The sequence below is a fragment of the Primulina tabacum genome, chromosome 8 (genome assembly GCF_025594145.1).
Source record: "Primulina tabacum isolate GXHZ01 chromosome 8, ASM2559414v2, whole genome shotgun sequence".
NCBI lineage: Eukaryota > Viridiplantae > Streptophyta > Magnoliopsida > Lamiales > Gesneriaceae > Primulina > Primulina tabacum.
Genome location: NC_134557.1, coordinates 11,612,095 through 11,627,110, shown reverse-complemented (window position 1 = coordinate 11,627,110; position 15,016 = coordinate 11,612,095). Strand labels below are relative to the sequence as shown.

At 32.7% G+C, this 15,016-nt stretch overlaps 1 protein-coding gene across 2 annotated transcripts; it reads right to left on the bottom strand.

The window, feature by feature from the left end:
* Nucleotides 1-8,424: 8,424 nt before the first annotated feature.
* Nucleotides 8,425-14,645, bottom strand: LOC142553748 (RAF-like serine/threonine-protein kinase 20). 2 transcript variants are annotated; one of them, XM_075664218.1, is made up of 9 exons: nt 14,420-14,645; nt 11,439-14,257; nt 11,277-11,348; nt 10,708-10,860; nt 10,388-10,551; nt 10,049-10,196; nt 9,756-9,878; nt 9,482-9,569; nt 8,425-8,913 (listed from the first exon to the last, which is right to left on the bottom strand). In XM_075664218.1, exons 2-9 carry the CDS (start codon nt 14,166-14,168, stop codon nt 8,735-8,737), a joined length of 3,657 nt encoding a protein of 1,218 aa, XP_075520333.1. In that variant the 5' UTR covers nt 14,169-14,257; nt 14,420-14,645; the 3' UTR covers nt 8,425-8,734. The 2 variants fall into 2 exon arrangements, 1 of the variants encoding a protein (XP_075520333.1); XR_012821996.1 differs by lacking the exons at nt 8,425-8,913; nt 9,482-9,569; nt 9,756-9,878 and having other exon boundaries at nt 10,388-10,568.
* Nucleotides 14,646-15,016: the final 371 nt, after the last annotated feature.

The following is a 15,016-nucleotide window of genomic DNA, read 5'->3' as shown; positions in this document are numbered from 1 at the left end:
TTTAGCTTTATGTGGATCAGAAAGATATCCTGCATCTGCATATCCGACTAAAGGAGATTTTGATTTTGTCGAATAAAATAATCTCATATCAATTGTACCCCGAAGGTAACGAAATATGTGTTTTACACCATTCCAATGTCTTCGGGTTGGACATGAGTTATATCTCGCTAAAAGATTAACAGAAAATGATATATCTGGGCGAGTACAATTTGCGAGATATGACAGTGCACCAATGTCACTTAGATATGGTACTTCTGGACCAACGATTTTTTCTCCATTTTCAGGTGGTCGAAAAGGATCTTTGTTAGCATCAAGTGATCGAACAAACATTGGTGATGCTAATGGGTGTGCCTTGTCCATGTAAAAGCGCTTTAATATTTTTTCTGTATATGATGATTGATGAACAAATATTCCCTTTTGCAAATGTTCAATCTGCAATCCGAGGCAAAATTTTGTCTTTCCTAAATCTTTCATCTCAAACTCATTTTTCAAGTAATTGGCAGTTTTAGTAAGTTCTTCTGGAGTGCCAATAAGATTTAGATCATCAACATATACTGCCACAATTGCAAAACCCTCATATGTTCTTTTTATAAAAGCGCATGGACAAATAGCATTATTTGTGTATCCTTCTTTTAACAAATATTCACTAAGAAGATTGTACCACATGCGACCAGATTGCTTTAATCCATATAAGGATTTATGCAGTTTTATTGATAACATAGCCTTGGGCGCTTCACCATTTTCTTTCGATAGTTTGAATCCTTCAGGCACTTTCATATATATATCACTATCAAGTGAACCATAAAGATAAGCAGTTACAACATCCATAAGTCGCATATCAAGAGTTTCTGATACTGCTAAACTGATTAGGAATCGAAAAGTAGTGGCATCCATCACAGAGAGACTGATTAGGAATCGAAAAGTAGTGTGCAGTACAAGTCTTTCACCCTTAAAATGTCAGGATCTTTGTTAGATTTTTCCAAAGCTCTCGTGGCTCTTTCACAGTGAGATATTCGACTTTCAACCCATCATTGAGGTGATGACGGAGAAAAATAAGTGCCTTTGCACGGTCCTGCTGGGACATTAAATTTCCTTCTTTTATTGTATCTCCTAAATTCATAGAGATAAGGTGGACCTCGGCATCCAAAATTCATGATAAATAATTTTTTCCAGTCAAGTCAAGTGCTTCAAATTCAAGTTTGGTGATGTTCGCCATTGCAACTTAAAAAAAATAAAAATTATATAATTAGAATCATGACATAAATAGAGTAAAATTGCATTACTATTATTGAAAATAAATATTATAACAAATTATGCATGTTACTACTTTTACTATGTAATTTGAAATTTTGTTATTCTATTTGTTAAACTAACATCGATGCAGGTGTACATTGAGATGTGCTCAATTAATCATTTATGTATCTATTACAAATTGCACTAATTACAAATTGTAGCATTATAAACTAAAGAAAAAAATTAAACTCTTTTATGCACAATTATTCTAAATACATAAAACAAATATCACAGAATCCTGCCCAACTTCGTAAACAAGCCATATATTTCTTGAAAAGGAAAAAATCCAACACTTTGGACTTAAAGAAATTATAATAAAATTTATGTCTTAAAAAAAATTACTCCTACACCTAGAATTTCTCACACCACTGCTGCGGTTGTGAAGAATTATTATTATTATTTTTTTTTTGGTCCAATTGATATCAAAAATAGTGTTGTGATTGACTCAAAAATTATCATAAAACTAGTAAATACTAGTATTCACACAATATTTTAGTGACTATTTAAATCATCAAAATCCAAATAATATAAATCTTAAATAAGCAATCCAAGATATGAAAAAAACTTAAATCAAAACAACAATACATTTATAATCAATATTCTTCAAGAATATTGTCGAAACATATGATAGTTATCTAAATTCTTCAGGAATATGATAATATTATATTTTATATCAATATTATTCATAGATATTGATAGATCTTTATGATTTTAGATCAAGATTCTTCGGGAATATTGATAAATCTTATTCATCTATATTTTATTCATAGATCTATCAATATCTTCAACATAAAGTTGTGTTGTGCTACTTCAGGAGCATCAACATAAAATTAAAAGTTGTGCTTCTTCAGGAGCATCAATATAAATCTATAATTTGTGCTGCTTCGGGAGCATCAATATTAAATCTAAATATTGTGCTTCTTCAAGAGCATTCAAACAAGAATAAGAATAAATTATTTATAAATTTTACCTTGAAGAGCACTCGTGCTGATAACGTGTTGTGAATAGTAGAGAATATAGAGAAGAGAGAATGATTTTTTGTGTATTTTATTCATCATTGGAGACCTCTATTTATAGAGTAGATTTACAGAACTTGAATAGGTAACAATATCAATAATCATCTATAATATCTTTTCTATAATAATTATGTTATTATTATATATTATCCTATGTAATAACATTTTTTGTCTACATTTGTTTTTTTTTTAAAAAAAATCATTTTAGAAATTTAAAAGAGTAGGTCTCTTGTGAGACGATCTAACGAATCTTTATCTGTGATATGGGTCAGCCCTACCGATATTCACAATAAAAAATAATAATCTTAGCATAAAAAAGTAATACTTTTTCATAGATGACTCAAATAAGATATCTGTCTAACAAAATATGACCCGTGAGACCGTCTCACACAAGTTTTTGCAAATTTAAAATTAATTCAATAAATAACTAAACATAACAAAAAAAATCAGAATTCCAATTCAAACTGATATTTTTGGATTAGTCAGGTAGTTTGGGTAAAACCTGAACCCGACTAATTTTAATAGGATCAGGTTTCGGGTAGAGAAATTCTACCAGAATAACTCGATAGGTTGGCCAATCAAGATTTTTTTAAAAAAATTCCAACATCCAACCAATCTGATAAGGTTTTGGGTAGAAAAATTCCACCCGAATAACTTGATTATGAATAAAAAATACTTGATTGGATGTGGGTCGGTCCATTAGCTGTCGTCTTTCATTTTTTAATATATAATATGATTGGTGTTGAGATTTCTTATTCGATCTAACTATTTCTCATATTAGTGAGATTTGAACTCTATATTATATGGATCTTGAGCCCTCACCCTTACCACCAGACCAAAAATCCTTGAAGTCGATTCAGTACTTCCAAACTCCGCCTATAAATAGACCATGTGGGATTCTTTTCCAAGTGCACAAATTCTAACCTCTATCCAAATCTTGATAGTATTCTAGGCTTTTTCAATTGTGAGCTACAAAGCTCTCGTTCTCAAAGAGCTGACTACGAATGAATGTATGATTTGAGGGTCTTAATTAATTAAGGGATAATAGATAAGATTTATAAAGCGTGTTTACAGAGATTTTAGAGAGATGACCTCAAGAATCTTGTTATCTTTTTTTTATGTCTAGGATCAATGAGTAAACATCTAGTTTTGTTCAGGACAATTTAGAGGTATGTAAGTAGTGACCGAGATATCCAACTGAGTATGTATTATTATGTGTTGTATTTTACTTGTCATATGATGTATGTTTATCTGACATGATATTTACGCGACAATTGCATATCACGTTGAACTTGTTAGCATTTGAGATAGCCTTGTTGTGTAAGGTCGTTCAACCATATTTCTTGGATGGTAGGGTATCGTGAGGAACCAACTAGAAACAGTGTGTGAGGTAACCTAAAACATTACATTTCCAATATGTCTTTGAGTGTGTGAGGAACCAACTGATTGAAATAATAGTGTGTGCATATTTAAGGTCCAAGACACATCTTCAGCAATCATTGCCTTCTTATCCTTCTTAAAATTCTTGTCTACATTTTTAAAATATTTATGTTTTTCCGAATCATCATTCCTTGGCTTAGGACACTCAACAATGAAATGTCCTTTATTTCCACAACTGGAAAATGTCATATAATTTTCAGATGATTCATTTTTTTTAAACTTTTGTTATGATTATGCAATTGTCTTTGATTCTTATTCATCAAAATTTCAAATTTCTTTACAATTAGAGACATTGCATCAATGTTGATTTGTTCAGCGGTCTCTAGAAGGACTGGTTCAACATTTGTTGTCAAGGTTTTGGTTGGCTGAATGGATGATGATTCTCCTTCAGTTTTTGTTTCTAAATCAAATTTATATGCCTTCAGATATGCAAAGAAATCATGTAATTTAATATTGTTCAAATCTTCTGATTCTCTTATTGCAATGTTTTTGACATCTCATTATAAATAATGATCTCATGACTTTCAGAGTCATTTCTTTGTTGGTGTATTTTTTGCCGAGAGAAGCTCACTCTGTCACCACACTGTTGAATCTCTCATCGAAATCACTTAAAGATTCTTCGGGTTTCATCTTCATATTTCCAAATTTCTGCATTGCCATAGTGAATTTGTTTCATTGGTTTGATCATCGCTTTCACGCAATTTAGTTAAATTTTCACAAATCTCCTTGGAGTGAACAAATTTTTATTTTTCTATAACAAATTTTTATTTTTCTAAATGTAACCTCATCAAAAGTTATGTATAAAATGTCCTTGGCCACATTATAAAGATTTATCTTCTTCTTTTTATCCTATGAGATTCATTCACATCGAGGTTTCTTGATCATATGAGGTTCTCCAGCACTAATTGCAACAATAATGTTTATCTTCATGATTTTTATTGGTCCATCAGTAATCACGTACCACATATCACCATCTTGGATTGTAAGATGAGCTTGCGTCATGGTATTTCAGTCATCAAACTCTTCCTCGGAGGACACTGAAATTTTGATTGGATGAGGCCATTTAGTTTGATGGTTCAGAGGTCGAGATAAACTTGGTGTGTTTCCACTCGTTAGCATTGGTGGACGTGTTTAAAGAGTTTCTGAATAAACAATTCACAAAATTTTCTTCTACTTGACTTCAGGGATTATAACCGTTGTTAGCAATCAATATCAAAATTCCAACTTTTGATTGCAGTAGACAACTTATCATCATATAATAATGTTGAAACAGTCCAACCGAATTAAGTGAAATTCTTATTAAAATCGGCGGACCAATATCAATAGACAATTGCAATAAATTGAAATGCTGAGAATAAATAACACATATAAATGTTTATAGAAGTTCGAAGAAAATAACCCATCTGCATCTTCTCTTATCTTGTTTCTAGAAAGATTTCACTAAAATACTTTGACAATTACAAAAACTGAAACTAACCCGCTTTTGCAAGACTTACCAATTGACTCACTGAAACTCTTAGTAAACAACTTTCACAACTTCGACAAATCAGCAAAAAAAGCTCTTTTTGTCAGTTATAAATACTCATACTTTAAATAATAAAGATTCGATACACTTGTGAGAAGAAAATCCAAACAGAAGATCCTTCAAAAGATCAGATAAATCTTTAAAGCGGGTTCTTTATAGTATTTTAGCAGAGCTTGGCTTTCTTATACAAATCTCAAATAGATAAGAGATATAACTACCTTTTTAATTGTAGTACTACCTTCGGTTACAACTACTAATAAGAAAAATAAAATGGAGTTATCTTATAATTCAGTTTCTTAAACAATTTATAATTGTATATTTGAAATACAGAAGAAACTCAAAATATGGAATCAAGAAATAATTTTGAGCGACTTAAAAAATTAGACATAATTAATGACAAAATAAGTTTAAGTAATTCAATAAATAAATATGATTATGGAAAACTAATTGTATGTAATATTAGTAGTAATAGTTAATTTAATTTAACAAACAAACAAACATGTTATCTTATTATTCGATTTACCACGTTTTGATAATTTTTTGGCTTGAATTACTACTGCTATTTTTCGAATTTGTATTAAATTAATTGATTTTAAGTTTTAGCCTTAGTGGGAGATAATTACTACTACTATCTTTTAATAAATTATTATATAATAATATTTTGAGTGGTCCTGTCACAACGTAATTAGCATATATTAAATACTATCATCATATTTTTTTGACACATATATATTTTTATTACAACTTTACTATTACTATTTTAGTATCTATCATGAATTAATTTATTAGTAATTAGGATGGACAAATGAAGATAAAAATTTTGGAGTGGAAAAGTGATTTTGCATGAAAAAAAAATGAAGAGGTGTAAATTAATAATGTAATAATTTATGTGATCTAATATTTAAATTTTTTAAAAGTTAATATCCTTTCTTTTATGTGGTATTTATTTTTTGAATCACTCTAAGGCTATAATGATTATTAAAGTTAATCTATAATTTTTTTAAAAGTTATTATATCAAGTGGTGTTCTCGTAACTTAATTAGTTTATTTAATGATTATTATTGTTATCATTTTTATTTAGCATATTTTATTAACTATATTATTTTTACTATATTTATCAATTTATTTTATTTACTTTCTAGTAAAAAAAAATTATATTCATCGCCTAAAATCATCATCATCATCAATATTGTTGTATATTTAAAAATTCAAGTTCATGAATAAAAAAAATGAATTATGAATTTAAATACAATAAATTGAATAAAAATAACGAGCATTACATAAAAGCGAAAAATCAGCAAGCTAATTTTCAGCATAATTGAAATAAACATATAATTGATCATTCAGATAAATTCCAAGTAAATTCAAGAAATGTTGGTACCAATTGAAAAAAAAAAAAAAACAAGAGAAAATTAGTCGTTGAATTGCAAATATGAAACGCTGCAGATATTGGAGGTAACAGAGAAGATGGAATAACTTATTTATTAGTAGAATCTTCACGAGAATAGCACATTTTGTGCTTTCAGCTAGCTTAGGGTCAATCGGTAATGCCAATTTTTTCTTCCCACCATTTGAAGTAATAAAATCCACGTCTTTTTTTTTATATATTATAATCATTTTAATTATTAGCTTTTTATTTTTCTATGCTAAATCATTTTGCTAAGATCAAATGATTATCATTGTGCTAAAATCTATAACTGTTAATCAAAACTCAACTTTATTTTTTTATACTTGCGAAAGCACAGAGTACATCTATTTGGGTGCTATGAGTCAGGCTGTTAGGCTCATGAATATGAGGAAGTATGTATTTATTTATTGGTGATGTCTTATATCTCTTAGAGATTAATCTTACACTTTCCTACCGTCGACCTCCTTATCTCCAACAGAGATAATATTACCTGTCAAGATCTGACATCACTTTTTACGACCCACCTAGCCAATCAGATCAATCGACGCAACGTAATAAGTTTGTCGTGCGAGAATTTCTTAAGAGATCATCCTCACTCATGCATGCTTAACTAATTACATTTCTTAATTAGCAATTTTTTTCCATGCTGAATATTTTTTAAGATTAACGGTTCATTAAATGATGATTAATGACGATGAATTATCCTGAAAATTAATCGCACCTATTTCATTTTCCATGCTAAATCATTTATCAATTACAAATTTTTTCCATATAGGTCTATAACACATAAATAAATTGACCAAAATATCAATGTAACGTCCTATGATGTTACGCGTAAAAGTGTATACGAAAAACTAATTTTGCCAATTCATAATTAAAAAAAGGGTAGATATCTTGTGAGACGATCTCACAATTCTTTATCTATGATATGAATCAACCCTATCGATATTCACAATAAATAGTAATACTCTTAACAAAAAAAATACTAATTTTTTATGGATGACCAAAATAAGAAATATGTCTCACAAAATACGACCCGTAAGACCGTATTGCACAAGTTTTTACCTTAAATAAAAAAAAATACAGTGTCTCCCATCAACACTTCTATAGATAATAAAATAATTAAGTATAGATTAAAACGTAAAAGGATGTATCATCATTAAAACGTAAAAGGACGTATCACGTAAATGGATGGCGATTGGCCAATCTTTAAAAGCGAACAAAATTTTGGAAACAGCTTTTGGCTTTATAGAATGATCATATCATTGATATTAAAATCAAGTCAATATCTGACTCTCGTTAGTTGCAAATTAATGCAATTATTGGGAAATATAATATTAGATTATTCCGTACATACACGGGTTTTCCAAAAAAAAAAAACTGATCCATTCAACGATTTTAATATTTGCCAATCTTTTCAAAATATCAGTTATTTCAATAATGGATAAAGCTATCTTGTTAAAAAATAATCTGATTTAGTTGATGTTAAGCATGGACAAATTTGATTTGAACAAAAAAATCAATTTAACCAACTTTATGTAAGTAACACGTGCTATGCTTGCATAATTAGAGCTCACAAGCATTACAAAATTATTATATATCATCCTTTAACAGATGTATATACATTCATAAAAAAGTTGCTAGTCAAGAAATAAAACAGATCACCTATCACATTTCCATGGGGTAAATATATATACATACATATATATATACATCCTCATCTTTTTTCGTAAGAAAATTGCAAGAAAAAAGGTAATTTTCATTCGATTACATCATACTAACTTCCATAATTTTGATAGTTTATCAGAATTTGAAAAAAATGGCACTTCTGATGGTACATGTCAAACCAAATAATCTAGTAGTGAAGCCAAAGCAAAAAGTATCACCAAAAACTTCATATATGTAGATATATATATATATAGTGTAGGAATTTGGAAATAGAACTTACTAGGGTCATTTTTACAGCTATTTGACCCCAGTGTATTAAATTTAGTGAAACAATCTATTACTTTTAGAGTGTATATATGATATCAGACCATTATAGGCTAATGCCTATGAACTCACCTTCCGACTCTGAGCCGAGGCAGACATGATACGCAACCGACTAGCGATCTCTGTAAATGATGGTCTCATAGAAGGATTTGGGGCCCAACATTGCTCCATTAATCTTTTCCATTCTAGGTCACAGTAGCTCGGAATGGGTGGCCTCAGAGTATTGCTCACAATGCCACCTACATGTAGGAAGGATGGGGGGATCGACTTTGGAATTTCAAATCAAAATGAAAAAAAATGCTAAAATATAAACGGTTCCAGATTTTAAATTAGAGAAGTTAGAAAATGAATGAAAAAGAAGAATAGAAAAGTAAAGCTGCCTGGGAATTCTACAATATCAGTGAAGTGTTACAAACCCACCAATTCAAGAAGCTAGGAAAACTAGTTTTAAATTGAGATGATGTTCATCAAAACTCACTACTGACGACAAGGTCAAACAATAAAAGGCTAATTAATATTTAGAAAACTTCATCAAGTGTGCTGTATCTAAAATCGAGGTGATTTTAGGCTAATAAAAGGCTAAATAATATTCAGAAAACTTCATCAAGTGTGCTCTATCCTGAGTCATCTGTCTACGTTTATATCTTTCATTAGGGGATCCTTAATTTAAGATAAACATGAAAAACATTTATAAGCATGTTATACGCCAGTTGATTTAATTATTGTACTATCAATGCCACAAGGCATAACGGCAAAAACATACCATATGTTGAATCAACATTTACAACTGATAAGTGAATTACGAACCTATGATAGCACCATAATGCATGTTGGCATAAGGCTCCTCTCCTGTGAGTATCTCCCACAAGACAATGCCAAATGAAAAGACATCCACCTGTTATAAGAACCATGAAAATTGGTACTTGTATACAATCTAGTTGAAAAGCGTGCTTTAACTTCGCGATATAATATCTAAAGTGTAAGTGATACTACAACCATAATTTTTAAAATTTACAAACCAAACAAGAGAGATTTTGCATCCATGTGAAATATTTTAAAGAGGCGGAGGGGGGTGTTTAACCTTCTCAGAAACTTTATTGCTACCACCATTTAACAGCTCTGGAGCCATCCATGGAAGAGTTCCCCTAACTCCACCAGAAACTAAGGTGTTCCTCTTTATTTTTGATAGACCAAAATCTCCAACCTGACATGCATGGCAACATGAGAACTTAACTCGATACCATGAATATCAATAACAGATCTAAGAATTTAAATTCCTTGAATATGCACCAAAAGAATAAGAAAGGATATCATTAGTCATCTAGTTTCTAGTTAATTAATTAAACGTAAAAGGGTGAGTTTCCACTGGACAACCTTGCATATAGGTCTTGAAGGATCTTTCAGGTTAACCAACAAATTGTCACATTTGAGATCGAAGTGCACTATATTCTTTGAATGCAGATATTCCATACCAAAAGCTGCATCCATTGCAATGATGAGCCGCTTACGGCGATCAAGATGCCTGTATATTTGTATCACACAAGATAAATACGCACATCATGATGGAAAAAAGTTGGGGAAAACAGGAGGAACAATTAAGGTAAATATTTCCATGCAAAATTTTTCTCATATTGTCATACTAGTCTAATCCAGAGCAACAGCATCCCTGCATTCAGATGTAATCACACAGTTGTCAGAGGCATATAACAGTACCTATCCTTTCGGAGTAAAACATGTCTTAAAGATCCATCAACCATGTATTCTGTAACAGTAGCCAATGTCGCCCCTGGTCCATCTTGTACAACACCATAAAATGCTACAACATTGGGGTGGTGAAGCTTTGAAAGAATTTCAGCTTCCCTCCAAAATTCAAAGGTCTGAAAGTGAATAACGTCTATAGCCATTTTATCAAGGCCAAAACAGATGAACGATAATAATAACATAAGATAACAGAAGTAAGAATAAAATTTAATTATTCAATAATCATATAATGACGAAATAACAAAACTATTAGAGATATTAAGGACTATTACCAGTCTTTCTTGTTCTGATTGTCGACCAATAAAGCAACTCTTCTTTATTCGTTTAATTGCTACATCTGAGCCTCTCCATTTTCCATGATATACAGTCCCAAATGTGCCAGAACCAAGTTCCCTCAATTCTTCAAGATCTGCATTTTTTATGATCTGCAAATAAGCCGCTAAAAAAGTTACGTCATTATGATTGGCAGTCATGATTGAGTTGGTCTTTAAAGTTTAAAGTTCAAATTTTACCCAAGTTCACGATTCCAAAATCCTTTAAACAGTCAAAAACAGGAAACAGCTAACTGACTCGCTAAGATGGACAAACCTTGTGAAATTGAAAATGAGCCAGTCATTTTGTTGATTAGTATTATTTAACATTCAGAAAAGCGGATGCCAAAATTATTTGAAAAGGTAAACAAGCCCCATAAACCACTTCAATTACAGATTGCCACACGAAAGGACAAATTGAAGATAATAGTCCAAATAAGACAAAGAAAATAAAAAAGACTTTGTGGCGCCTTATAAACAGCAACTCTTTTAAGTAATATAAAAATAACAAAGACAATATAGGCAATAACCTGCAATGAGTGTATGTCAAAATCCACCAAAGAGGGATCAAAAAGAGGTAAGCCAATATTCCCTATCCCTTCCTGAAATATAGATAAGCTTCAGAGACATTCGTACAAAACCAGGTACAACGGAGCAAGGACTATCTTTTTTCCCTGAAACATAAATAGTACCTCGTAATCAGAGTCTTGAATTCTCATATTGTCCATTAAATCATCATCCTGCATGCCTTCACTGACATTGACTTGTGATGCATTATAGTTGGAATGAAGAACCATTGAGACAGCTTCATCTCCATGAGGGAAGCCTTGTGGATCTTCCACACCAGAGTTATCCTGCAATTCCCTGTGACTTGGAGCAATCCCATCTCTAGCCAGCTGAACGAAGTCATATGCTAAAGGAGCCTCCTCTTCAAGTTTTGTAAGGTTGGCAGAAAATACATGGTCCTGATCAATAAGAGAAACGTCCCTTCTAGCAAATTGATCTCCCGCCAATCTTTGGAAGAAAGACCAGTGTTTAGGTTCATGATTTTCTATATTAATGCTCAAGCCTGCTCGATCTTTCGGAAGAGGAGCAATATGAGATGAATTACCAGAAAGGATAGCTTTCGAAAATATATCAGAGAGAAAATCACGAGGGAAACGGTCATTTATATCAATAATTATGTCACCCTGTTCGGTTCTAGGAACATCAACACTGGATTCTTCCATAGCTCCTGCAAGTGTAGAAAGTTGAGGATGCCCGTGGTCATCATTAGCAATGGATTGACTGCCAACCTCATCAACACAATCAGTCGTACGACCTTCAGAATTTTTAATTGAATCCTCATGGCTCACAGCAGGGAGATTCAATCCAGCTTCTGCCTCTGACTTAAGATCTTGATCACACACGGAACCTTGATCTTCAATTTGGTCATCCAGCCTCACACCATGAGGTTTAGTGCACCAATCATCAAGGGCTTCAGGCGCGATAAGTTTAGGCTTGTCAATAGCAATCGGCGGCCTTGTAGGATCACCTACATTCCCATTTTGAGAATTTTCAAATCCTGTCACTAAATCCTTATCGGCCATATCAATTCTTGGCTGATTAACAATAAACTGAGAACTATGCGAATCATCAGACTTTGATATTCTGCTGAGCAACTCTGCCTGCTCCCGAGGAATACACTCAGAATAAAATGTCCTCTGGGGAGGAATAGAGGACTCAAAGTAGCTCAAATCAGTAGGATCAGACTCAGTATTTACGGATTCAGAAGCAGGTAGAGAATCAAAAATCTGATACTCATTTCCAGATGATTTAGGAAGCTCAGGTGGATTAACAGTATCAAGAGTTATAGAAACTGGCAAAGGTTCCTGGGCCATCGTCTCAACCTTCGAAGTCTTTGAAGAAAGCTCTCTACCCAGCTTAGGGATGACGGCTGATGACTCTTCAACAGGATAACCAGACTTTGAATTACCACCGCGTGCCTGTGAAGTGATAAATTGCTCCTTTGCCGAGATCCGATTACTTCCATTTTCCATTTGAATTGAGCTATCAACTCTCAGTTTTGATTCAATTTCCTGCACATCTGTGACTTGTGTTCCTGGGATGCTTAAAGGCTTCCCTTCAAGACCTTTTTGCTTAGACAATGTCCCATAAGAAGATGGTTGTGCTGAACTTTCAGAAATTTCATAATTAGCTGGATGCAAATTATAGCCAAATTGCGGCAGATGCTGCTTGTCTTCAAAACGATGTCTAGTCTGCTCATGATTATGGTGCAAATCAGTTTCATAACCTTTACAAGAACTTGATAGAAGAGGTTTAGAAGATTCAGCTGTCGATGGAATGAGAAAGCCAGTTGAATTTATGGTATTTGCATCAATAAATTCAGTGGCAGTCCCACTTGTATCCTTTTCAACATTCAGTGCTTCCAACTCATTTAGATTATTTCCAGAAAAGCTTGATAAGCCATGTATAACAGAGCCTTTTTTAGACCCGCTGTCCATGCCATTGACAGCCACTACATACTTTATCTCAGTGTCACAATCTGAGCTGGATAGAGAGAAATGAGCATCATCCAAATCCCTAAGAGAGAATAGAAACATTCGAAGCTTTTTGGATCCATCTCCATCTTCTAGCACATGGCACTCTTCCATCATGTTCAGTAAATCCTCATCGGTTGATACAGAAACTAAAGCATCAAGATCCTCACCAGGAAGCTGATATTTTATAGTCTGCGTTTCATAATAAATGGCAGTAGCTTTCTGCCATAATTCTTGCCAAGTAATGTCCTTTCTTATTCTGATAATGCGTGTTTCACCACCAACATATCTGAGCTTTCCATCACTAGGGCGAGGGAGGATACCACCACCAAAACTGCAGAGAATCTTCACTTTGGATGATGAGCTATCAGATGCTCCAGATGAGGTATACACAAGTCTGTGGCCACTGTGATAACCTGATGACACATGTCGCACTGATTGCGAAGATGGTGAATACCCAAGATTACCCTTGTTCCCAAGTAAAGACAAATCACTTGGCCCAAATTCTCTTGAACCTTTTTCTTCTCTAGCAATCATGGAAATATCTGAACCACTTTCAGTACCAGTATATAAGTTTCCTACAATGCCTAATTGCTCCAAGTAGCCAGCTACATAGCTAGTATCCCCAGAGATATTCGGAATAAAGGGCTTCCGAGGATTGACCCGGTCACGCATAAATTCAAGAGCAAATACCTCTCCGGTCTGAATAGAGAAGTTATGTACAGGTTTAGGATCTGAAAAGAGAGTTTCTGGAAACTTTAAACTGGAACTTGCATGACCTGTAGTATCCACCTTGTAAACTTGTGATTCATGACCAAGATATTCATTCCCACGTACTGAGGGATTGGATTGTACAAAATTGAGATTTTTGGACGGCTCCATGTTAATATAAAACAAATTCAATGAAAACGACTTTTCATTCCACACTGCTCTGAAGAACTTGCAAAAGCCACAAAGGAGAACCGCAATTACTGCCAAGCAAAGAATTCATCTCAAGAAAAAGGATAACACATAAATGTACAAATTTGGGAACATTTCGGGCTCAAGTTCATACGCAGGAAACACAATCATTTGCTCAAAGCCCGAAAGGGGAATATTTCACAATCATCAAATCAAACTTAACAAGATCCTACCTAAACCCTAGCAGCGGCTTTTCTGGTTCGCGCAGCAGAACCCTAGCCTCGTCCTTGTTCAATCGTTCAGCATAACCCTGTTCCCTTGTTATCGCTCTGCTGCCTCGGTCCTTGCGATGGATACTTTCTTCGTTCTTTGTTTGTCTCCGTAGCAAAGCTACCTGAACAGTAAAGGCAAGTTTGGGTGATTGACCGACTGATGGGAACAGGCGTTGTTCGCATCACATTCGAGTTATAGTTTGTGTGAGATATAAAAATCATCTATAACTTGTAATTCACTACAAGAAAATATTTCCATAATGTTCTTTTTTTATTTCAAAATTAATATATCAGATTTTGAATTAATATTTTTTTATAAATCAAAATAATTATTTGATTTATTGATAATAAAAAACATAAATAATTGGAAGGAAAAACTCTAGCATTGACATTAAGTTAAGAATACAAAAGAAACACACCATTAAATATTGGGATTACTATATTCTTCCCATAAATAATTGATTAAATATTGGGATTACTATATTCTTCTCGTAAATAATCAATTAATGCGTTTATTAATTTACAGTTAACATATATATTTTTACTTTTTTTATAAAG